This window comes from Balaenoptera ricei, chromosome X (assembly GCF_028023285.1).
Source record: "Balaenoptera ricei isolate mBalRic1 chromosome X, mBalRic1.hap2, whole genome shotgun sequence".
Classification (NCBI taxonomy): domain Eukaryota; kingdom Metazoa; phylum Chordata; class Mammalia; order Artiodactyla; family Balaenopteridae; genus Balaenoptera; species Balaenoptera ricei.
Genome location: NC_082660.1, coordinates 91749067 through 91773089, shown reverse-complemented (window position 1 = coordinate 91773089; position 24023 = coordinate 91749067). Strand labels below are relative to the sequence as shown.

Below are 24023 nucleotides of genomic sequence, written 5' to 3'. Positions count from 1 at the left end.
TAGACCTTACACCATGATGGAACCACCATCAACCCACTTGCTCAATTCAAAAAACTCAAAAGTCCTTTCCTTTTTCTCATTCCCACTTCTGATCAAGCCATCAGGCCCTGTCTGCTCTATCTCTGCAGTATATCTCCAATCAGTCCACTTCTATGCATCTTCACTACCATCACTTGTATACAAATCACTATCAATCTATTTTGTCTAGACCAAGAGCCTCCTAATTGGTGCCTCTGCTTCCACTCAGGCCTCCTCTTATAACTCTATCCTCCACTAAAAAGCCAAAGTGATCTCCACTAAACATCACCTCAAACCATACTACAACCCTGCTTAAAAATATTTCACAAAAGACCCCGAATAGCCAAAGCAGTCTTGAGGGAAAAAAAGGGATCTGGAGGAATCAGACTCCCTAACTTCAGACTATACTACAAAGCTACAGTAATCAAGACAATATGGTACTGGCACAAAAACAGAAACATAGATCAATGGAACAAGATAGAAAGCCCAGAGATAAACCCACGCACCTATGGTCAACTAATCTATGACAAAGGAGGCAAGGATATACAATGGAGAAAAGACAGTCTCTTCAATAAGTGGTGCTGGGAAAACTGGACAGCTACATGTAAAAGAATGAAATTAGAACACTCCCTAACATCATACACAAAAATAAACTCAAAATGGATTAGAGACCTAAATGTAAGACCGGACACATAAAACTCTTTGAGGAAAACATAGGAAGAACACTCTTTGACATAAATCACAGCAAGATCTTTTTTGATCCACCTCCTAGAGTAATGGAAATAAAAACAAAAATAAACAAATGGGACCTAATGAAACTTAAAAGCTTTTGCACAGCAAAGGAAACCATAAACAAGACGAAAAGACCACCCTCAGAATGGGAGAAAATATTTGCAAACGAATCAATGGACAAAGGATTAATCTTCAAAATATATAAACAGCTCATGCAGCTCAATATTAAAAAAACAAACAACCCAATCCAAAACTGGGAAGAAGACCTAAATAGACATTTCTCCAAAGAAGATATACAGATGGCCAAGAAGCACATGAAAAGCTGCTCAACATCACTAATTATTAGAGAAATGCAAATCAAAACTACAATGAGGTATCACCTCACACCAGTTAGAATGGGCAGCATCAGAAAATCTACAAACAACAAATGCTGGAGAGGGTGTGGAGAAAAGGGAACCCTCTTGCCCTGTTGGTGGGAATTTAAACTGATACAGCCACTATGGAGAACAGTATGGAGGTTCCTTAAAAAACTAAAAATAGAACTACCATATGACCCAGCAATCCCACTACTGGGCATATATCCAGAGAAAACCATAATTCAAAAAGACACATGCACCCCAATGTTCACTGCAGCACTATTTAGAATAGCCAGGTCATGGAAGAAACCTAAATGCCCATCGACAGACGAATGGATAAAGAAGAAGTGGTACATATATACAATGGAATATTACTCAGCCATAAAAAGGAACGAAACTGGGTCATTTGTTGAGACGTGGATGGATCTAGAGACTGTCATACAGAGTGAAGTAAGTCAGAAAGAGAAAAACAAATATCGTATATTAACGCATGTATGTGGAACCTAGAAAAATGGTACAGATGAACCGGTTTGCAGGGCAGAAATTGAGACACAGATGTAGAGAACAAACGTATGGACACCAAGGGGGAAAAGCGGCAGGGGTGGGCGGTGGTGGTGATGTGATGAATTGGGCGATTGGGATTGACATGTATACGCTGATGTGTATAAAACTGATGACTAATAAGAACTTGCTGTATAAAAAAATAAATAAAATTAAATTAAAAAATTTAAAAAAAAATCTTTCAATTGTTTCCCACTGCACTCCTAACAGATCTGTAAGATAGTGGCCCCTGCTTCTCTCCAACCTTATTTCATTCCATTCTCCCTCTTGTTCCTTAATCTAAGCCACACTGGCCTTCTTTTTTTCTTTGAACCCCTTAAGTACTATTCCCACTGCCTGGAATGCTCTTCTTCCAGCTATTCCTAGGCTGGCTTATTCTCATCTTTTAGAAGAAATCTCAAGTCAACTGTCGCCTCTTCAAAAAGGCCATCCTTGAACACCCATCCCTGACAACTCCCCAGTCACAGTCTCTCTCACTCCACCCTGTTTATGTCCTTCATAGCATTTCTAAAAATTTAAAATTATCATGTTTACTTATTTTATTACTTGTTTATTGTTTGTTTTCATTAGAATATAAACTCCATTTGGACAGAGATGGTATCTATCTTCTTAAGCACTGTATTCCCAGTGTCCAAAGCACAGTGGACACCAAATATTTGTTGAATGAATAAGGAAATAACTAGTTATTAATTCAAAGGTAATTGATGATAAGAAAACCTAGAGCTTCTGAACTTCCTGAAATGTAAGCTCTACAAATGTCCAAACTCATGAAGTGACCTGAGCTCTTTTGATACTGAGAACTGATTGGCCAAATAAAATTTACTAAATTAGCTCTAAAAATATGGCCAATTTGAAATATTTACAATGTGATAATTCAGCAAAGTAAAACTGTCAGAATTACATCACATTACCACGGCATCAGAGGTTATTTTTACCACCCCAAAGGTATGATACTTAGATAATGAGCAGTTAGTTGGTGACGAGGCTCAAAAGGCATTCTTTTAAAAGAAAATTGACATTAAAGTCTAGTATTTTCAGAATCATACAGAAACATCATCAATTACAAAATGGTAGTTTCACAGTTTGCCAAATGTGCTCAATGCTGCTAGAATTACACCTTCAAGAATTAACCTTCCTAAAATATTTTTTAAAACAATTCAATTTAAAAGAATATATTAATTCCTGATCCTCCAAAACAACTTTACTTACCTATGCCTAAGTTGATAATATTTACTACTTTAGAGACTGAATCTTATAATTAATACACATACACACACAGTCTGGAAGAAAAAAAAGAACTGACTTACAAAAATCAATTCCACTCTATGATTCATCGCATACTTTTCCAAGTAAGAATTGGATGCAACTGTATTGACAGGGTATGGAGAACTGGACACCCATTCATTGTTAGCAGTAATGTAAATTGGTATAACTTCTACTGAAAGCAATTTGACAATACCTAACAAAATTACAAAGATATACCCTTTGAAATCAATTCCACTTGGAGCAATTTTATCCACCAGACACACCTGCATATGTATGAAATGATATATATAGTTCAAACACATTCATTAGAGTATAATCTAATAACAGGATTAGAAATAACTCAAATGCTCAATTTATAAGTTATATGCTTAACTGGTACTACATCCACACAATGGAATACTACAGAGATAACAAAAAGAATGAGGCAGCCCTTTATGTACAAACATGAAACAAAAGCCAAGATATTAAGTCAAAAAAAATCACGAGGCAGAAAAGTGTTGAAAAAGATCATTTATACAGAAACATACAATATGTCTCTGGAAGGATGTTCAAGAAACGGAGAGTGGTTGCTCTATGATAAAAAGTGTCCACATGGAGTTCTACTTCCAGGATGAGATCATAAGGAGTTCTGTGGAACCACTCCCCAGCAAAATGGGCAAAGTTGGCAAAAACTGTTTTTACAAACCCAGCATTTAAAGTCTTTGGAAACTGCCCTAACGACATATAGAAAATATAAAAATATTTATTCAAGAAAATCTACTAAAATTCCATAAGAATAGCAATGTAAGCCACTGGTCCTTCCTAGTGAGCATGGCTGATGAGTCAGGGCTGTAAACATCTATGTTAAAAATGAAGATCTCGGGGCTTCCCTGGTGGCGCAGTGGTTGAGAATCTGCCTGCTAATGCAGGGGACACGGGTTCGAGCCCTGGTCTGGGAAGATCCCACATGCCGCGGAGCGGCTGGGCCCGTGAGCCACAATTACTGAGCCTGCGCGTCTGGAGCCTGTGCTCTGCAGCAGGAGAGGCCGCGATAGTGAGAGGCCCGTGCACTGTGATGAAGAGTGGCCCCCGCTTGCCACAACTAGAGAAAGCCCTCGCACAGAAACGAAGACCCAACATAGCAATCAATCAATCAATCAATTAATCAATAAAAAAATAAATCTTAAAAAAAAAAAAATGAAGATCTCAAATCAATAATATAATTTACTGCCAAGAAACTAGAAACAAGAGAGCAAACTATTAATAAATCCAAAGCAAGAAGGAAATAAATAAAGATTAGAGCAGAAATAATTGAAATAAAAAATATAAAAAAAGAGAATCTCGCACTTCCTGATTTCAAAACTTACTACAAAGTTACAAATTAAAATAATTACTGGCATGAAGACAGACATATAGACCAATGGAAATGAATAGAGAGCTCAGAAATAAACCTTCATGTATATGGTCAAATGATCTTTGACAAAGGTGTCAAGACCATTCACTGGGGGAAATAACAGTCTCTTTAACAAATGGTGTTGGGAAAACTGAATCTCCACATGCAAAAGAATGAAGTTGGATCCTTACTTTATACCATATACAAAAATTAACTGAAAATGGATTAAAGATCTAAACATAAGACTAAAAACTATAAAATTCCTAGAAAAATACATAGGGGGAAAGATTTATGACACTGGATTTTGCAAAGAATTCTTAGATATGACAGCAAAAGCAAAAATAGACGGAAAAAAATAGCTAAATTCAATTACATCAAATTTAAAACTTCTATGCATCAAAGGATGCAATCAAGCAAAATGAAAAGGCAACCTACAAAATGGGGGAAAATATTTGCAAATCATATATCCGCAATTAACATCTAGACTTCTTATATAAAGAATCCCTACAACTCAACAACAAATCAAATAACCCAATTAAAATAATAGGCAAAGGACTTGAATAGATATTTCTCCAAAGAAGATATACAAATGGCCAATAAGCATATAGAGAGATGCTCTGCACCACTTATCATTAGGGAAACATGAATCAAAACCACAGTAAGATATCACTTCACACACATTAAGATGGCTATTATGAAAAAAACAATTAGGAAATAATTAAGTACTGGTGAGGATATGGAGAAATTGGAACCCTTGTGCACTGCTGGTATGAATGTAAAATTCATATGGAAACGCCTATGGAAAACTGAATGGTGTTTCCTCAAAAAAAGTAAAAAAAGAATTACCATATGATCCAATAATTCCACTTCTGGGTATATATCCAAAAGAATTGAAAACAAGGACTTGAAGAGAGAATTTTACACCCGTGTTCATAGCAGCATTATTTACAACAGCCAAAAGCTGGAAGCAACCCAAGTGTCCATCAAAGAATGAACAGATAAACAAAATGTGGTATATAAATACAATGCAATATTTTTCAGCCTTAAAAAAGGATATTTCGACACACGTTGCAACATGGATGAACCCTGAAGACATTATGCTAAGTGAAGTAAGCTATTTACAAAAGAACAAATACTGTATGATTCCACTTATTGGGGTACCTAGAATTGTCAACTCACAGAGACTGAAAGTAGAATGAAGGCAACAAAGGGCTGATGGAAGGAGGGAACAGGGAGTTACTGTTTAATAAGTACCGAGTTTCAGTTTTACAAGATGAAAAGAGTTTTGTAGATGGATGATGGTGATACTAGCACAACTACGTGAATGTACTTAATGCCAGTGAACTGTATACTTAAAAATGGTTAAGATGGTAAGTTTTATGTTATGTATTTAACCACAATTTTAAATTAAAAAAATTTTTTTAAGTAGAGAAAAATCAGTGAAACCAAAAGTTTGTTCTTTGAGATCAACAACATTGACAAACCTTTAGCTAGATTAAATTAGGAAAAAAAGAGAAGATTCAAATTACTAAAATCAGGAATGAAAAGAGGGAAAACATTACTGACTTTATAGAAATAAAAAGTATTATCAAAACAACAAGGTTGGGCTTCCCTGGTGGCGCAGTGGTTAAGAATCCGCCTGCCAATGCAGGGGACATGGGTTCGAGCCCTGGTCTGGGAAGATCCCACATGCTGCGGGGCAACTGGGCCCGTGAGCCACAACTACTGAGCCTGCGCATCTGGAGCCTGTGCTCTGCAACAAGAGAGGCCGCAACAGTGAGAGGCCTGCGCACCGCGATGAAGAGTGGCCCCCACTTGCCGCAACTAGAGAAAGCCCTCGCACAGAAACGAAGACCCAACACAGCCAAAAATAAATAAATAAAAAATAAATAAATTAAAAAAAAAAAAAAAACAAGGTCCTACTGTATAGCACAGGAAACTATATTCAATATCTTGTAATAAACCATAATGTAAAAGAAAAGAAATTTTTATTAAAAAAAGTATTATCAATAAATTATATAAATGGTATAAAATAGAGAAATTCTAGAAAAATAAATGTTGAGAGTGACTCAAGAAGAAATAGAATATCTGAATAGACCTATAAAAAGAAAAGAGGTTGAATAGTAATTTAAAACCTTCCCATTAAAAAAAGCCCATGGGGGCTTCCCTGGTGGCGCAGTGGTTGAGAATCTGCCTGCCAATGCAGGGGACACGGGTTCGAGCAGCCCTGGTCTGGGAAGATCCCACGTGCCGCAGAGCAACTGGGCCCGTGAGCCACAATTACTGAGCCTGCGCGTCTGAAGCCTGTGCTCCACAACAAGAGAGGCCGCGATAGTGAGAGGTCCGCGCACCGTGATGAAGAGTGGCCCCCGCTTGCCACAACTAGAGAAAGCCCTCACAGAGAAACGAGGACCCAACACAGCCATAAATAAAATAAATAAATAAATTAAAAAAAAAAAAGCCCATGACCAGATGGCTTCATGGGTAAAATTTACCAAATATTTAAAGAAGAATTAATGCCAATCCTTCACAAACTCTTCCAAAGAACAGGAGAGAGAATACTTCCTAACTTATTTTTTGAGGCCAGAATTAACCTGAAACCAAAACCAGACAGACATCATGAGGAGAAATCAATATCCCTTATCCTCCACAATCTACTGAGAGACCAAATCTGCAGGAAATTATGCTAGGTGAAATAAGCCAAACACAGAAGGGCAAATACTACAAGATAGCACTTATATGATGAATCTGAAATAATCAAACTCATAGAAGCAGAGAGTAGACTGGTCATTGCCAGGGGCTGGGGGGAGAAGGAAATGAGGAGGCATTAAAAAAAAAAGCACAAGTGATAAAAGAAAAAATTAATAGAGTTCATCAAAATTTAAAACTTTTGTGCTTCAAAAGATACCAACCAAAAAATGAAAAGACACCCCAAAGAATAGGAGAAAACTTTGCAAATCATATATCTGATAAGCAACTTGAATCTAGAATACAGACATGAGTCTTATAAGCCATTAAGACAAATAACCTAATTTAAAAATGGGCAAAGGACTGTTGGTGGGAATGTAAGTTGGTACAGCCACTATGGAGGGTCCTTAAAATAGATAGTTCTAGGGCTTCCCTGGTGGTGCAGTGGTTGAGAATCTGCCTGCCAATGCAGGGGACACGGGTTCGAGCCCTGGTCTGGGAAGATCCCACATGCCGTGGAGCGACTAGGCCCGTGAGCCACAATTGCTGAGCCTGCGCGTCTGGAGCCTGTGCTCCGCAACAAGAGAGGCCGTGATAGTGAGAGGCCCGCACACCGCGATGAAGAGTGGCCCCCACTTGCCACAACTAGAGAAAGCCCTAGCACAGAAACGAAGACCCAACACAGCCATAAATAAATAAATAAATAAATAAAATTTTAAAAAAAGATAGTTCTAAAAATAGAACTACCATATGACCCAGCAATCCCCCTACTGGGCATATACCCTGAGAAAACCATAATACAAAAAGAGACATGCACCACAATGTTCATTGCAGCACTATTTACAATAGCCAGGACATGGAGGCAACCTAAGTGTCCATCGACCGATGAATGGATAAAGAAGATGTGGCACATATATACCATGGAATATTACTCAGCCATAAAAAGAAACGAAATTGAGTTATTTGTAGTGAGGTGGATGGACCTAGAGTCTGTCATACAGAGTGAAGTAAGTCAGAAAGAGAAAAACAAATACCGTATGCTAACACATATATATGGAATCTAAAAAAAAAATGGTTCTGAAGAACCTAGGGGCAGGACAGGAATAAAGATGCAGACGTTGACTGACATGTATACACTGATGTGTATAAAATTGATGACTAATAACGACCTGCTGTATAAAAAAATAAATAAAATAAAATTTAAAAATTCAAAAAAAGAAAAAAAAGACGCAGACATAGAGAATGGACTTGAGGACACGGGGAGGGGGAAGGGTAATCTGGGACGAAGTGACAAGAGTGGCATGGACTTATATACACTACCAAATGTAAAGTAGATAGCTAGTGGGAAGCAGCCACACAGCTCAGTGTTTTGTGACCACCTAGAGGGGTGGGATAGGGAGGGTGGGAGGGAGACGCAAGAGGGAGGAGATATGGGGATGTATGTATGTGTATAGCTGATTCACTTTGTTATACAGCAGAAACTAACACACCATTGTATAGCAGTTATACTCCAATAAACATGTTAAAAAAAAAAAAAAAGCAGATCCTGGATATCACCCCAGTTAGTAAATCAAAATGTCAGGGTGGAAGCAATCAAGGATGTATACTTTGGAAAAGCAGCCCGGGTACTTATGCTGCTGAGTCAGGGTAGAATCCCTGCTCAAGCCCTATAATTCTGCTTAAATTCCTCAAACATAGCATGCTCTAACATAGGGGTCCACAAACCACATCCAGTCCAATGCCTGTTTTTGTAAATAAACTGTTCATGCCCCTTTGTTTACTCATTGTCTATAGCCACTTTCATGCTACAACAGCAAGGTTGAGTAATCTTGACAGAGACCATGTGGCCTGCAAAGCCTGAAATATTTACAGTCTGGCCCTCCACAGAAAAAGTTTGCTGTCCCCTGTTCTAGCTTTGCACTTTTCCTCAAATACTGCTCCTGTCTTGACAAGCTCATACTCATCCTTCAAAACTCCAATTAGCATCACTTCTGTAAAGCCTGAAGTGGCTTTACAGAAGCCCCCCTGTATATTTTTTCATCATTCTCTGTACTTTCCCTATATTATTCATTATTCGTTATTGTAAGATGTCTGTTTAATGACTGCCTCCCTGACTAGATTCCAAGCTCTATGAGGGCAGTACTCAGATGCGTCTTGTTCACCACAGTGCCTGGTTCTTACATGAATATATTAAACATTTACTCAATGAATATCTCCCCCGTTCTATACACTTTTTTCATTTTGTTAGATTTCTCAATGTTCCAGTCTGTTCAGGGAATTCTAAATCCAGATTCTATCAGTGTATTTGTAATCCCATCCTGTTGTGTCATCCACACATATGATATGCACACCATTTGAGTTCTCTGAGTCACTGATAATGTTGAAAATGACAGGGCTGGTGTAAAGTCCTGAGAAGACCCCCTTGCTTACATACTGATATCAACCCATTAAATCAGCAGTCTTTGGCTAAGACTCCAACTCTAATTATAACATCATCTAGCCTACATTTTCCATCTTGCCTAGAAGGATTTTACTAAAGCTTCAACTTCACTGTACCCTTTTCTTACCTGGCACCACCTCTACCCAGGTAGAACTGAACTAATATTCACTCTCCCATCTTTCTCACAATTGTATCTCTTCTCACTTCACCTAACTGTATTGCAGTAATGTTCACAAATTTGTCTCTGCCACAAGCCCAAGCTCTTTGTAGGTAGAAACTAATTACTTAAGTTAACTTTGAATCCCCAGAGCCTAGCACAATGCCCAAAAGTTAGCTGATACTCAAAAAGTATGACTGAACACATGTCTTGCAATTCAGACACGCTAAATTTATGGCATTTCCTATTTCTGCCATCATAGTATTCCTATAGAAAATCTAAAGATCATTTAAATACTCTTACCTGTAGCAGAAAGAAAACAGCATAACTCAAAAGAGCAGGATGATGGACTAAATTTAAACTGTTTTTGTACTCTGCTACTGAAGCTTTTTCTAAGACTTCGGGGTCAATATATAATCCTTTCTGGAAGGGTTTGGATGTCCACAGGCAACCAACCATGGCTGTCAAATAGTGATTAAATTCTTGATAGGTCTTGCTGCTGAAGCTGAACTCTGATTTTGTCTATTGGGAAAGAAAAAAAATTGTCATTATCACCTATTCTCCCTTTCCTTCTTATTCCCAACAGATCATATATCTCTACACTCAATTTTTAAACAATGGTGATTTAAAACAGAGATTCATCATCCATACCTTTTGTACCAACTCATTTTTCTTTGCAGCAGTCAAATTTTTACGATACCTAAAGACAGAACGAAGAGAACTTTTACCATTAAATGCCTTTGATATGTATACATAAACAAAAGTTTACATTTTAAATGTAAATATATGCACATACACAAATATCCAGCTGTCTATTTAAGTTTTTTTTCCTTTTGTGGTACATTTTCCTCAAAGAATAAAAATTAATAGAGGCTCAAATATTGAGTTATACATTTAGGATAAGTACTTGTAAATTTAAGATATGCATTTAAGATATGACTCTGTAAATTATACTTCAATAAAAAAGAAAGGAAATGCTTTTAATGTTTCACTGTTAAAAATTAATAGAGGCTCAAAAGCAGTCACTGATACAAAACATATTACAAAACATATTTTCCTAATGTGGAAAAAAAAGGTGCAGTAGAAAGGATAAAGGGAAAACTGAGAGATGTAATCTTTTCTTGCCTGAGAACTATTCTAAGTAGCTTTTCAACATTTTAACCTTGGCATAGTCTCATAAGTTACGCCAAAAGGGTCTACACTTATGGGCTAAAAAGAGCAATTTCAGTCCATAAGTGAAAAAATTAGAAGAGATCAGAAATAATACTTACAGTTTCATATAATTGGTAATAGCTCCCCTTATCTCCCAGAAAATGTTCTTTTTACCAGAGAAGCTATGTAGACTTAAACCCGTTGTCAGTAAATGACTAATTATTCTTTGAGACACAGCAATGAGAATTAACAATGCTGAGTGCAGCGGTACCACTGCACAAAAGATCCTTAACTGTGAATTCTTTTAATCCATATCCCCCACAGTGACATTTTAAAAACACAGTTAAAATAGTCCCATGTTGGAAGGTCATTCCCGAAAGAAAGCCATGTTTCCTATTTCCAAAGGTCCTGGCAGAAAATGGATAACAATTTTACTGTATTTAATATTTCATTCTATTATATACAATAAACTTATTGTAGTATATTTATAAATTATTGTATAGCTGGAAAATGAAGATGGAATTATGATGTATTAACTCATAAAATGGTAAAAAGGCTTTGTACCTGTCCATAATGTAACAGAGCTGGTTCAGGATACTGGAATCCAGGCTGAGGAGTGCGGGATAGAAGACCCCAGGAGGAAACAACACCACCAATGGAAGGTTATAATTTATATATATGTCACACACCTTTTGGGAAGAATGACAAGACCAGTATATAAATTATTCCTCAGAACTTCTCAACCAACTTCACCCAAAGAATCACCACTAGAGAATAAGCAATAATATAACATCAGGTTTGAGCCTGCCTGATTCATAAATAGAATACGTAGCCACAACCTGCTTAAAAATGTACCTCACCAAACAGCAACCTTACAGTAGAGGATTATTTCTGCAAGGTAGTTATTAAAATCTTTTATTTTTTTCTGGGGAGAGATCTTAGAGTTAGGGAGAAAGGGGAAGGGAGCATTTCTTTCTTCTTAAGTCCTATAAATACTGAATTATCATATTAGTTAGCTGTCAACCTGGAAAACAAAGGAGCATGCTTCCAAGCAAATATAACACAAGACAACTAGGTATCAATGAAGGGAAGAAGCCAGGAAAACTGAGATTAGTGGGTACTTCCTAGATAATAGTTCTGTCTAGGTTGAATACTATAAAACAATAGAAGAGGACCAGAATCATAGGTACTGGGAGATAAGGCAGTTGAAAGGTGGGGGTGGAGAGCTAAAGAAATAAAAGGTATTTTTGTTTTTTTACCAGGGGTTGGAAATGTACAATGGATGAACAAAAAGTGATACTAAAGACAGACTTCTGTCTAGGGCCAGCATTATTCAGGGGAACGTCTATTAAAGTGGTACCTGGACTTCAAAAAAAGCATTTGCTTTTTCCACTTTGTTTTATGAATGTCAATTATTCAGGCCAGAATACAATCATTAACTTCAAAATACATAGCTTATCTCAAGTATGCTAATAAGGTCATAGCCCAACTTAATAGTTGTGCATAAAATTTAAACAATAGACTAGTAAAGCAGACAGCCATCACAAAAATCTAAGTAGGGAAAATGGGATGTATAATACCTTCTCATAGAAATCCAAAATAAAGTGCAGCAAGAAAGTACTGTTGTTTTCCAAGCGCATTGCAGTAGTGGACAGCCACCCTACATAGTGAATCAGTTTAGACACAGAGTTCATGGATCCACCTAAAGTTGTCTCTCTGCAATAAGAAACCAAGATCCATATTAGCAAAAGTCCTCACATTTTCCAAGCTAAAGCTGGATTAAATATACAGCAGAAAGTCGGTGGGAATTTCAGAAAACGATCAGTGCTCCAATGTATAATTCACATTTTTTTTAAACCACAGTGATTAATCATAAAACTATACAGCCCTCTAGGGAACCATTAAGATCAATTCATAGAACATCCCTGAGCAACCATTCTACTAGTAAATACCAGAGAAAGAAAGGATTAAGCTCCAGACTTTAGATAATATCACCTATGTCCAGGGACCATAGCAGCCAGCAAATTAGTTTCTAAATACACAAATCCAAACCCAGTTTTGCCTGAATTCCTGAACTAAAATGCTGTTAAAAATATTTTCACTTATTTAACTGGAATTCAATTCTAAAACCGAATGAGTAAAATTTTTGGCATCTTTCATTCTTCTAGTAAAAACCAGACCTACATATTTTATATTCTTCCCAAATCAATGAACCATGTGTCTTTAAATTACACATGGGTATAATTAGTTCAATCCATCCATCTCCCCACCCCTCTCCTTCAATCCACTGTTGAGTGGATTAGGAAAAGACTGGGAAATGTGATTTCATAGCTTTACCCTCAGATCTAGGTAGCCAACAATGGTTATGCACAAGGAAAAAGGAATAGCATATAGTCTTAGAGTCTGAGATGATGATAACTCTACCATTACCCACCACCATGATGATTCAGTGCCAGAGCAAGCAGGGAAAGATTAAGAGACCGTTCAAATAGGTGGGCATACATACAGTCAGCCCATCACTTGCAAAACTGTACTTTATGATTTCTGGCAGCACCTGACAAAATGTGTCTGAAATAATTTGTAAAATGATGATTGCTCAGGTAGCATCTTTGAAAGTGTTTCTCCACAGGACACTACTGGCATTTTGGATGACACAATTCGCCATTCAGGACTGCCTCCTACTCCCCACCCACTACAGAACATTTAGCACCTCTGGCTCCTACCTACTAAAAGATGTTAGCACCCTCTTCCCAGTCACTGTGCCAACCAAAAATGCCCCCTGGAGAGCCACTGCTGAGAATGGTTTCCCACCCTTCTCTCCTTGTGATCTACAACTACAATTTACTCCCTCTTTGACAGTCATATGGCATATGGTCATATGATGGAGACATAGCATTACACTCATATCTCCAAGACAGAAAAATTATTGAGAACTTAAGAGCTATATTATATAATGCCAAGTAGTATTATGACAAGCAAAGTTACCTACAATTACCTACAATTATTTATTTGTTTTAAGAATTTTAGAAAGCAGAGCCCCTTTGTAAATGCCCTCTCAAAATTTATGACACTAATTAAAAAGGATCCTAGGATTTTTAGAAAGAAAATATAGAAATTATAAAGCACCTGTATTAGGGTGCCTAAGACTTACACTGCAAATTGGCCAAAGATTATAAATGCAAACATACTATTCTTAATAGAATTGAGGTGTTTGAAGAGGTTAACTATTCAAATGGAATTTCTTTATGATAGTGGTTCTCAAACTTTAGCTTGCACCAAAATTATGGAAGCATTTGTTAAAACACAGATTTCTGGGCTCTACCTCCAGAGTTTACTTCAGTAGGTCTAGGGTAGTACCTGAGAATTTGTATCTCTACAAGACCCCCGGTGATGCTGATGCTGCTGGTCCAGGGACCACACTTTGAGAAGCACGGCTTTACAAGATACTTTCACTACTCACTAATGCTCCATTTCCTTCTAAAAGTGATCAGACATACACGATATATGGTAGTACTGCAATAATGAATACGAAGAATTAAAAAGTTTCCAGGCAACTCCCAAGAAGCTTCTATTCTCCTAACAAAGTAGGAGAGAACTATAGGGAAAAGAACATATAGAAAAATAGATCTGGGCTAATCTAACTAAGCCAACCACCAGCTACTTGCAGTTGGAGCTAAGGGATCCTTATTTTATAAAGTAAGAATGTGACTGATAATACAGGGAATTTGAACATCCATTAGATATTTGAACATATTAAGAACTATTAATTTTTTAGGTATTATACTGGTATCATTTTTCAACAGCTGAAATGATGTCTGGGTTTTGCTTAAAAAATATCTAGTACAAAGGAGGAGGAAAGTGAGGGGTGTTATAGATGAAAAAAAGTTAACCATGAGTTGATAACTGTTGAAGCCGGGTGATGCGTACATAAGGGTAACAATTGTACTATTTTCTCTACTTTTGAGTATGTTTGTAATTTTCTATAATATAAAAAACATTAATGTTAAAAAAGAATACAGGAGAAGCAAAAGACTCTAGGTAGAAAGAGTGAAAAAAACCTGATCAGGCAGTTCCTTGAAATTCAGTCAGGCTTTTACTTTCACTTTGAGGTTTCACATTTAACAGTAATGAACATAATGGAAATTCAGGGCTCTTTTTTAATTACAAAGTGAAAATAAATTAACATATATAAGCAAAATACATCAGAGAAACATAAAAAATATCTGTATAGCAAAATTACAGATCTTCCTAGCCATCACCAAAATTGACTTCACATATAAGCAAGAATACATTTTATAAAATGAGCTAAACTGAATGGAAGTCAAAGTTGCAAGTTCTAACGTCAGCTGGCCAATGTTTTGCTATATTAACTCTTGCAAGTGACTCAGAGGCTTGGGGGTTGCTTTCTGACTTATAGAATAAAACTTGAAGAATTAACCTTCCTCACAGGATTGTGGGGAAGAGTGAAAAGTAACAAAAAACATTTTTTTTAGAAAAGTACAATTAAGCATTTGCATGAAGCAATTAGGTTTTATGCCACACTATTAATCCATATGCAAACAGTTTTGTAGAGATCAACTCTTATGGAGGGTTATAAGATAACTCACAGAGGACTGTTCATCACAGATTTCATGTGGATGTCCATAGAAAGCCACAACAGCCAATTCTGCAGTAGCTCTTTCAGACACTGAAGAACACTACACTGTGGACACAAAACAAAAAAATCATCAGACATACCATAGTGCTGAGAACTAACAGACTAAACCAGAGGCTTAGAGGTGGAAGGGACTGTGGAGATAACCACATCCAATTCAGAACCCAATAGCTGCTGCTCCAACCTAATCGGTCGCCAAGAGACAGATTAATGCAAGTACAAGTTTATTTTACCATTTTCTCTACAAGCCTGCCCCCAGCTTATCAGTGAGGAACAGACTCTTGTTTCTCTAAATTACATTCATTCATAACATATATTACATCACCCACCCCTTATTAGCTCCCCTCAGAGATCCTTTGAAGTTGCTACAGATAGGAGTTTGCCACCCTTTTCGCCTTGTGTCTACAACTGCAATTTACTCTTTTTGTTGGTCATAAAATTTATCTTCTGTGATTGTGGAAAACAAACAATCCTATAGTTTTTCCTTTGTCAGGCCTTGCCTTGATTTCCCAGGGACTCATTCATATACAAAAAATATTGTCTTGAAATAAGTGTGCCTGGAACACTTATAAGGATAAATCATAATATCTATAAATTTGAAAGCAATCCATACCATCCTAAAACCTAACACAGGAAACCTTTCTTTTTTTTTTTCTTAACATCTTTATTGGAGTATAATTGCTTTACATTGTTGTGTTAGTTTCTGCTGTATAACAAAGTGAATCAGCTATACGTATACCTATATCCCCATATCCTCTCCCTCTTGAGCCTCCCTCCCACCCTCCCTATCCCACCCCTCTAGGTGGCCACAAAGCACAGAGCTGATCTCCCTGTGCTATGCGGCTGCTTCCCACTAGCTATCTATTTTACATTTGGTAGTGTATATATGTCTATGCCACTCTCTCACCCTGTCACATCTTACCCCTCCCCCTCCCCATATCCTCAAGTCCATTCTCTAGTAGGTCTGTGTCTTTATTCCCATCTCGCCACTAGGTTCTTCATGACCTTTATTTTCCCTTAGATTCCATATATATGTGTTAGCATACTATATTTGTTTTTCTCTTTCTGACTTACTTCACTCTGTATGACAGACTCTAACTCCATCCACCTCACTACAAATACCTCCATTTCATTTCTTTTTACGGCTGAGTAAAACCTTTCTTAAATATCCTTAATAAATGATGGTCTAGATACTATTTATATTTGAGTATCTCCAGTGATAGAATGCTTACTGCTACTTCATAGCACAGTTCAATTAATATTTTTTTAGGGACTTCCCTGGTGGCGCAGTGGTTAAGAATCCACCTGCCAATGCAGGGGACACGGGTTCAATCCCTGGTCCAGGAAGATCCCACATGCCGCAGGGCAGCTAAGCCCGTGTGCCACAACTACGGAGCCTACGCTCTAGAGCCCGCAAACCACAACTACTGAGCCCACATGCTGCAACTACTGAATGAAGCCCGCACGCCTAGAGCCCGTGCTCCTCAACAAAAGAAGCCACCACAATGAGAAGTCCGCGCACCGCGATGAAGAGTAGCCCCAGCTCGCCGCAACTAGAGAAAGCCCATGTGCAGCAACGAACACCCAACACAGCCAAAAATAGATAAATAAATTAATTAATTTAAAAAATATCTCTTTTTTTTTTAGAAATTGACACCTCACATTTAGGTTATAAATATGTTCAAGTTGAAAGCAACCTTAGAATCACCTAAAACAATCTTCTATTTTGGTGTCAATTTAACACTTGAAAAGATATTCGATATTACTATGACATATTCAGAAAATCTCCACTCACCTACTCTACCCCATCCAGCCTCCACATTAAAGGAAGGCATGAGATTCTTAGGTTTATGAGAAGGGGGCATGGGCTTAAAAAAAATGGTTGAGAAGCACAGCTCTACACTCCTAAGTTATGGTCTCCAACTTCATCTGGGCCCTTAATGAAGCTCAATAATCCTTTTACTATATTTCTCTTCAATTAGCTCTCTCTCTCTCCCATTCTTTTTAATGGCGAAGCACATAACACTGTCTTGAAGTCCCCTACTCAATTCTGTCCTCTACAATGCACTTCCTATTTTGAGAAATTTAACATTTTTAGGCACAAGTATTTCAATTTCTTGCTCTTTCTTCAAACTGTACAAATATATCTACATGTCCACCTATCTCTACGTCCTCGTCCCCAATCTTAGAGAATAAGTAGTACCTCCCAACCTCTTACCATCCATTCAAGCAAATCCCTCTACCTAGTCTTAAACCAATACCTTCATGCTTTTTCTGAAACCCTGCACTGTCAATTATCCCTCATCTTTCCCCCATTTTCAACCTCTCCCTCTTGTCATCTGGCTCCTTGCATCCTATCTATAAACATGTGCAGGTTTTTCTCACTCTGGGGACAAAGAAGATTACAACCTTCCCTTGATTCAAAGTCCCACTACAGCTATCTCTCTCTCTCTCTCTCTCTCTACCTCTTCTTTTTAGCCAAACTTTTGGAAACACAGTCAATACTCATTGTCTTGTCTTCATTTCTCATCAACTCCTCAACCTCCACAATTTGGTTTTTACCCCCACACTCCACTGAACCTGCTCACAAAGGTAGCCAAGACCTCTGTATTATCAATTCCAAAAGAAACTTTTTTTTGCTCCATATCTTTCTGGACCCTCTTGGGATATGTAGCAACATTATCCCTTCACTCCTTCTTGATAGCCTGTATTCTCTGTTTCTTTGGCACTACTGTTCTCCTGGTTCTTTTCATACCTCTTGAAAAGGTTCCTTCATAGACACCTCCTTTTCAGTGAGAATTAAACAGTGAGCATTCCCTTGATTTCTGTCTTTGGCCTACTGTCTGTTTCCCTTCCTCTCCCCACCCCCCACTCTCAAATATAAATATATGCATGTGTGTATAAACGTATATATACTTAGTAGGCTGGAACATATGAAACTGCCAATTGTCAAACATCTTTGACCTATTAGGTTAAACCCATTCATATGGTTTAACCTAATATTTACAGATAAATAGCGCTCTAGATTGGTGGAATAAGAGAAGAAATAAAGAATAACTGAATTAGAAGATCGGAAGAGAATCACAGAAAGTTGCAAAATGAAGTCTCTGAAAATGTGTTATCTGGGAGAAGCAGTGTGTATTGTCACGTGAATGACATGACATGGTAAGGTAGAAAGTTACAAATAATATAAATAAACCTTGAATCGCAGTTAATGTGACAGGTAATTATAAAGTACCACTTGATTATGACAAACACTAACCAGGACAATATATTTCTCCTGTAAATGTGGCGAACAGTAAGTGATTTAAGGTGAAAAAAAGTTATAAAAGAAACATTACTGGGCTTCCCTGGTGGCGCAGTGGTTGAGAATCTGCCTGCTAATGCAGGGGACACGGGTTCGAGCCCTGGTCTGGGAAGATCCCACATGCCGCGGAGCAGCTAGGCCCGTGAGCCACAACTACTGAGCCTGCGCGTCTGGAGCCTATGCTCCGCAACAAGAGAGGCCGCGACAGTGAGAGGCCCGCGCACCGCGATGAAGAGTGGCCCCCGCTTGCCGCAACTAGAGAAAGCCCTAGCACAGAAACGAAGACCCAGCACAGCCATAAAAATAAATAAATAAATAAATAAATAAATAAATAAAATTAAAAAAAAAAAAAAAAAAAAAAAAAAGAAACATTACTTATATTGTCACTCTTTTCGAATAGGAATAACCATTCTATAAGAAAGTGGCTCTCAAACTTAGTCTGGAAGCCACAGTGGTCTTTTTTTGGAGCACACCGCAAAATAGTAACAACTTTTAATTTTATTATATAAGGTTGGAACAATTTTATTAGCAGAAAATGACTATATTATAACACATAGTGGGTGCTCAATATACATTTGAGAAATGAATAAGTGTATCTACAAAATTATCAACCACAACAATCAAACTAAGTATGCTTAAGTTATTTCCCAGTTTGTTTTTATTAATACTCATTTGCCACCTGTTCATTCACTTTGTCATCTGTTACAGTTCAGGAAAATTACATGTAACAAAACCTTAAAAACAGAAGATTCTACACATTAACTGTGATTTGAATGATGCAGCACCTCAAGTCCAGGTCCAAGCAACTCCTGTTACAGAACACTGCTATAGTGTGGGTTTGAAACTGTGTACCACCAGCCACAGACTAATATTTCCTATTGAATCTAAGCAAGACAATTTTTTTTTACCTTGAAATAAATAGTTGATGTAAAGAAGAGCCGTGATAGATGGTCAAAAAGAAGTGGTTTCACCTCTAAAAATAATAAAAAAAGTTATTCAATCCTTTTAATTAATATTACATTGAATTAAATGACTCCAAATTTTCATGATACATACCAGAGAAGCTACTAAAAGGAATCCAGCTCACAAGTTGAAGGAACTGTGATCGACAACAGAAGCCATCCCAGAGAGGAAGGCTCTTATATAGGAATGCTTCACAGGAATAAAACCCCTCCTGTAACACAAGTTGATAGTAAAACCTTGCATGCAACTCTTCAGCCGTAATTACTCTTGAAACAACCAGTTTACTTTGTGCTATAGTTGTTTTACCCTTAGACTAATTTTTTTGTCATAAATATAATTAAAAGCCTTGGATTAGGTGCCAGACTTTCTCATAAAAAGGATCAGATGATTAATATTTGGATACATTACCATCTTTATCAACATAGTTTTCAAACACCATAAAACTTTACCAACTGGAAAGAAGGTAAGAAGTCAAGTTATGGAATATTTTTAAAGATAAATGACACTGTATTATTTTGGAGTACATGATAGTCAATAGAGTGCATACAATGTTGTATAATAAGGCTGGAATTTCATTAGGGGCCATAGACCAAACCCAAACTCTGGGCAGCCCCATCTGGAGAGGCCTGAATGTCTAGGCTGCCTCTGTTTTTACCAGAGTGAAGATCCAGGGTTTTCCCTTTTAACTTTGTCGTCCTGAGCCTTAAATAGTGGCGTGCACCAAGACTCTATTCTGGACCTTCTTTTCATGACATGAATTCTCTGGACAATCGCATCTATAACATAGCTAAAACCACCACCTATATCATGAGGAGTCCTAAATTTCTGCATCTCTAGCCCAAATCTCATTCCTGAGCTCTAGACTCATTATCTAACTGCCTACTGGACCTCTTAGATATCCCACAGGCATCCTTCAAATCAAATATATCTTTCCTTCCTAGCCTGCTTTTCTTATATTCCCATCATCATCCTCCCAAGCAGGAAATCTAAAAAATCAACCTAAATTCATCCTTTTATCCTCACCACCGTTATCCACACCCAACTTCTAATTCAATGGTTTCACACCAAATCCTTAAGATTTATTCAACAAACATTTATTGAGAATCTCTTTTGTATCAGGTACCAAGTTGAACACCCATACATGAAGAAAAGTTAGACATGGTTCCCACCTGTCCAGAGCTCATGTGTGGAAAAACAGATGCTGAAAGTACCACGATACAGGCAAACAGAGAGCTAAGGAAGCACGTAGAACAAACATCTAACCCAGACTGAGTAAAGGCTTCTTGATGGTGCTGACACCTGAGTGGCAGCTTAAAAGTACAACTCAGGGTTACCCAGGCCAAATAATTAATTGGCTGGAACATATTCGACAATCAAAAAAATGTTTGTTGATTATAAGGACACAAGTAGTAACCCTATGAGATTTATCTTACTGGCTAATTCAATTAATTTAATGTATTCAATTACATCTTCAGTTTGTTCTCTTAAATTATAGACCTTTCTCTCTTTTTTTGGGGGGGTGGGGGGCTCACGGGATTTTAGTTCCCCGACCAGGGATTGAACCCAGGCCCTCGGCAGTGAGAGCGCTGGAGTCCTAACCACTGGACAGCTAGGGAATTCCCTAGACCTTTCTCTCTTATTTGCATAATTTAACAAATTCTTTCTTCAAATCCAACAGTACAAAGATAAACGACAGTGCAACTTGGCTCTATTTATAATAAATTTTGAATTGAATAGATATTGTTTACAAAAGATGTCAAGCACTAAAGAAAAGGTTTTTAATGGATATCTAAATAAATTAAGAAGTGGTGGGACTTCCCTGGTAGTCCAGTGGCTAAGACTCCACGCTCCCAATGCAGGGGGCCTGGGTTCGATCCCTGGTCAGGGAACTAGATCCTACATGCCTCAACTAAGAGTTCGCATGCCACAACTAAAGATCCTGCATGCCACAACTAAGACCCAGCACAGCCCAATAAATAAATAAATTAATAAATAAAAATTTTTTTTTAAAGTGGTGAAGTGTGTAGGAAACAAGCAGAATCTTACTTGTAAGAAGCATTCTGCCTTGAGGATAGTGTCCAGGAAGTTGGTAAATTCTTTTCCATGTTCATAATTATTCACCTTGTACCAAATACATTCTAGAACAAAAATATTAAACATAAGACTCCGGTTGCACAACAGTAAAAACTACACAAAACATAACCACCACAACTCTAAAGTGACAAATAAATGACAAATATAAACAAGCTATCTGTCTCATACATCCTAGCCAACTCACACTGGAGACTATAATATACATGTGGAAGTGATAGTGTGATGTTTCTCAAGAACTTGGTAATAGAGGGGGAAAGCTTACAGTGAAAAAATAAACTAGTAAATGTCACATATAATGAATGTGATTAGCTTTATGCCACACAGTAATCCAAAAGACTGTAAGTGTATGAATTAAAAGTTTGAGAATGCCTAAACTTCAATTAGGGTGAGCTGGGGGTAATCTAAGGGTGGCAGAACTTTAGTTAGTGGAAATCTAACAAACTGTATCATATCCTATGTAAAGAAAGACTGAGTAGGAAAAGGAGAGTTATCCTGGAACCGACTAAAACTGACCTTAAACACTTGAAGAGTCGGGATTTACTTATCCAGGAAAGAAATAATCTGGTGAACTCAATACTATGTTTAGAGAAATCGACCTCCTTGGAGGAATGAAATGATCAGGCTTTACTATGGCCTGGATGAAAAACTCCCTCACTGCCTTTTCCTTCAGTTCTATAATTAAGAAACTTTCTGATGACTAATGTGGTCCCCATATATATTGATAGCAGAGAGGAGCTATTCTAGTCGGCAAACATGAACATTTTGGTCACCAGAAAGAATTACTTCTATTATGAAATAAAAAGTTGACATTCTGGCTTACACAACAGTCTCTGAGTTTGGTTAGCATTAATCTGATGGTTCTGGGGGCTTAACAGCAAGTTTCTGAACATACAAAGATGAAGAGGCCTTGGACTGTGACAGTCATCAAAGTGGAGCCACCCAGTGAGTTTTGGTGGCCATCCAGCAGTGTTTCCTTAACTATACACCTCCTTTCTTACTACCCCTTAAAATTACAGCAACAGCAGCATTCAGGCTCTGAATACATGATTACCGGAAAAATAATTACAGCATATGAAGGCTCCTCCTGTCTAGAAGTTGGCACCCTTTTAAAAGAAACCCATTTGTAAACCATCTTATTCCTTCTTCATTCATCTAACACTTCTAAGTATAAATTTTTACCTTCTTGTAATGTTTGACTCAACCAGTGATAGAGCCTCAGTAAGACTGACTCATCTCTGACACAGTTAATATAGTGTAGTAGCAGAGAGTTGTTCAGCACTGCGCCCATCTGAGAAGGCAGCTGCAAAGACAGAACAATCGGTCAACTGTAAGTATATAAAAAGGAGATCAGAGCAACAAGGAAATCATCAGATAGGAAATATATAACAAAAATAAAGGCCATGAAGATCAAATGGAAAATGCAAATAAGCACATGGTCCAGTCACATACCTCTAAGCAATGGATGTTCTGTAAGAGTTGAGGGAAGCTTTTAAGCTGTTCCAGTGGAAATGATCCATTGCTACTGAAATAATCAGAAAGATTCATCCCCTTTTTCCCACTTTCTTTACTGTAGTTACGGGAATTTAGCACTGGTATAACTGAGTGAGAATTCCATTTCTAAAAAAGAAAGATAATAAAACAATCTATCAATGGACTAAGCAGATTACAAACTGTAAGTGTAAAAGCACTTGTTAAGGTGGTTTAATGAATGGAGTCTGAATATAGTTTGCATAGAATACTGGGTAATTAAAATGTACTTAAATATCTATAATCTCTTCCAACATCTGAATGGTTATTGTTTGAATTTAATAAAAGAAGACTGTGCAAGTCACTTGGGGTTTTAGATACTTACTCTTTTTACAGGAGGGACATTAGCTAACATCAACTTTAGAGGTTCTGGAGGAAGTCCCTGATTCCTTTGCCTCACAGCAAGTAGAGCTGTCTTCCACAGATTCTCTGAATTCTTAAAATAGATCTATAAATTTGAATGTAAAGTACATGAGAGGAGGTATCCATAAGTTGGAGCAGCATAAAACCTAAAACTCTTCATTAATTCAAAGTATATTGATTATGAAATGTTTTACACCCATGTAAATCCATTTAAGTTTTTTTTTCTAATCAGGAATCTATTACATTGAATGGAATACATTGAATGGAATCAAAACGAAGTGCTAATCCCTAAAAAAACTCAGAAACAGTGCCACAATATTAGATCTTAAAACAGTATGCTATAAACATTTTAGTCCAAATCTATAAATTAACT

General features: G+C 37.3%; 1 protein-coding gene across 2 annotated transcripts in view; it reads right to left on the bottom strand.

The window, feature by feature from the left end:
* Positions 1-24023, bottom strand: part of CENPI (centromere protein I) — a 56323-nt gene that overhangs the window by 3528 nt on the left and 28772 nt on the right. For both annotated transcript variants that reach the window (XM_059910268.1, XM_059910267.1), the window contains exons 9-19: positions 23613-23735; positions 23210-23377; positions 22940-23060; positions 21713-21804; positions 19760-19877; positions 19612-19676; positions 15350-15444; positions 12323-12458; positions 11307-11431; positions 10242-10290; positions 9894-10112 (exon numbers count right to left, since the gene is read on the bottom strand). In XM_059910268.1, coding sequence (XP_059766251.1) covers positions 9894-10112; positions 10242-10290; positions 11307-11431; positions 12323-12458; positions 15350-15444; positions 19612-19676; positions 19760-19877; positions 21713-21804; positions 22940-23060; positions 23210-23377; positions 23613-23735 — 1311 coding nt within the window. The remainder of the gene's footprint in view (positions 1-9893; positions 10113-10241; positions 10291-11306; positions 11432-12322; positions 12459-15349; positions 15445-19611; positions 19677-19759; positions 19878-21712; positions 21805-22939; positions 23061-23209; positions 23378-23612; positions 23736-24023) is intronic.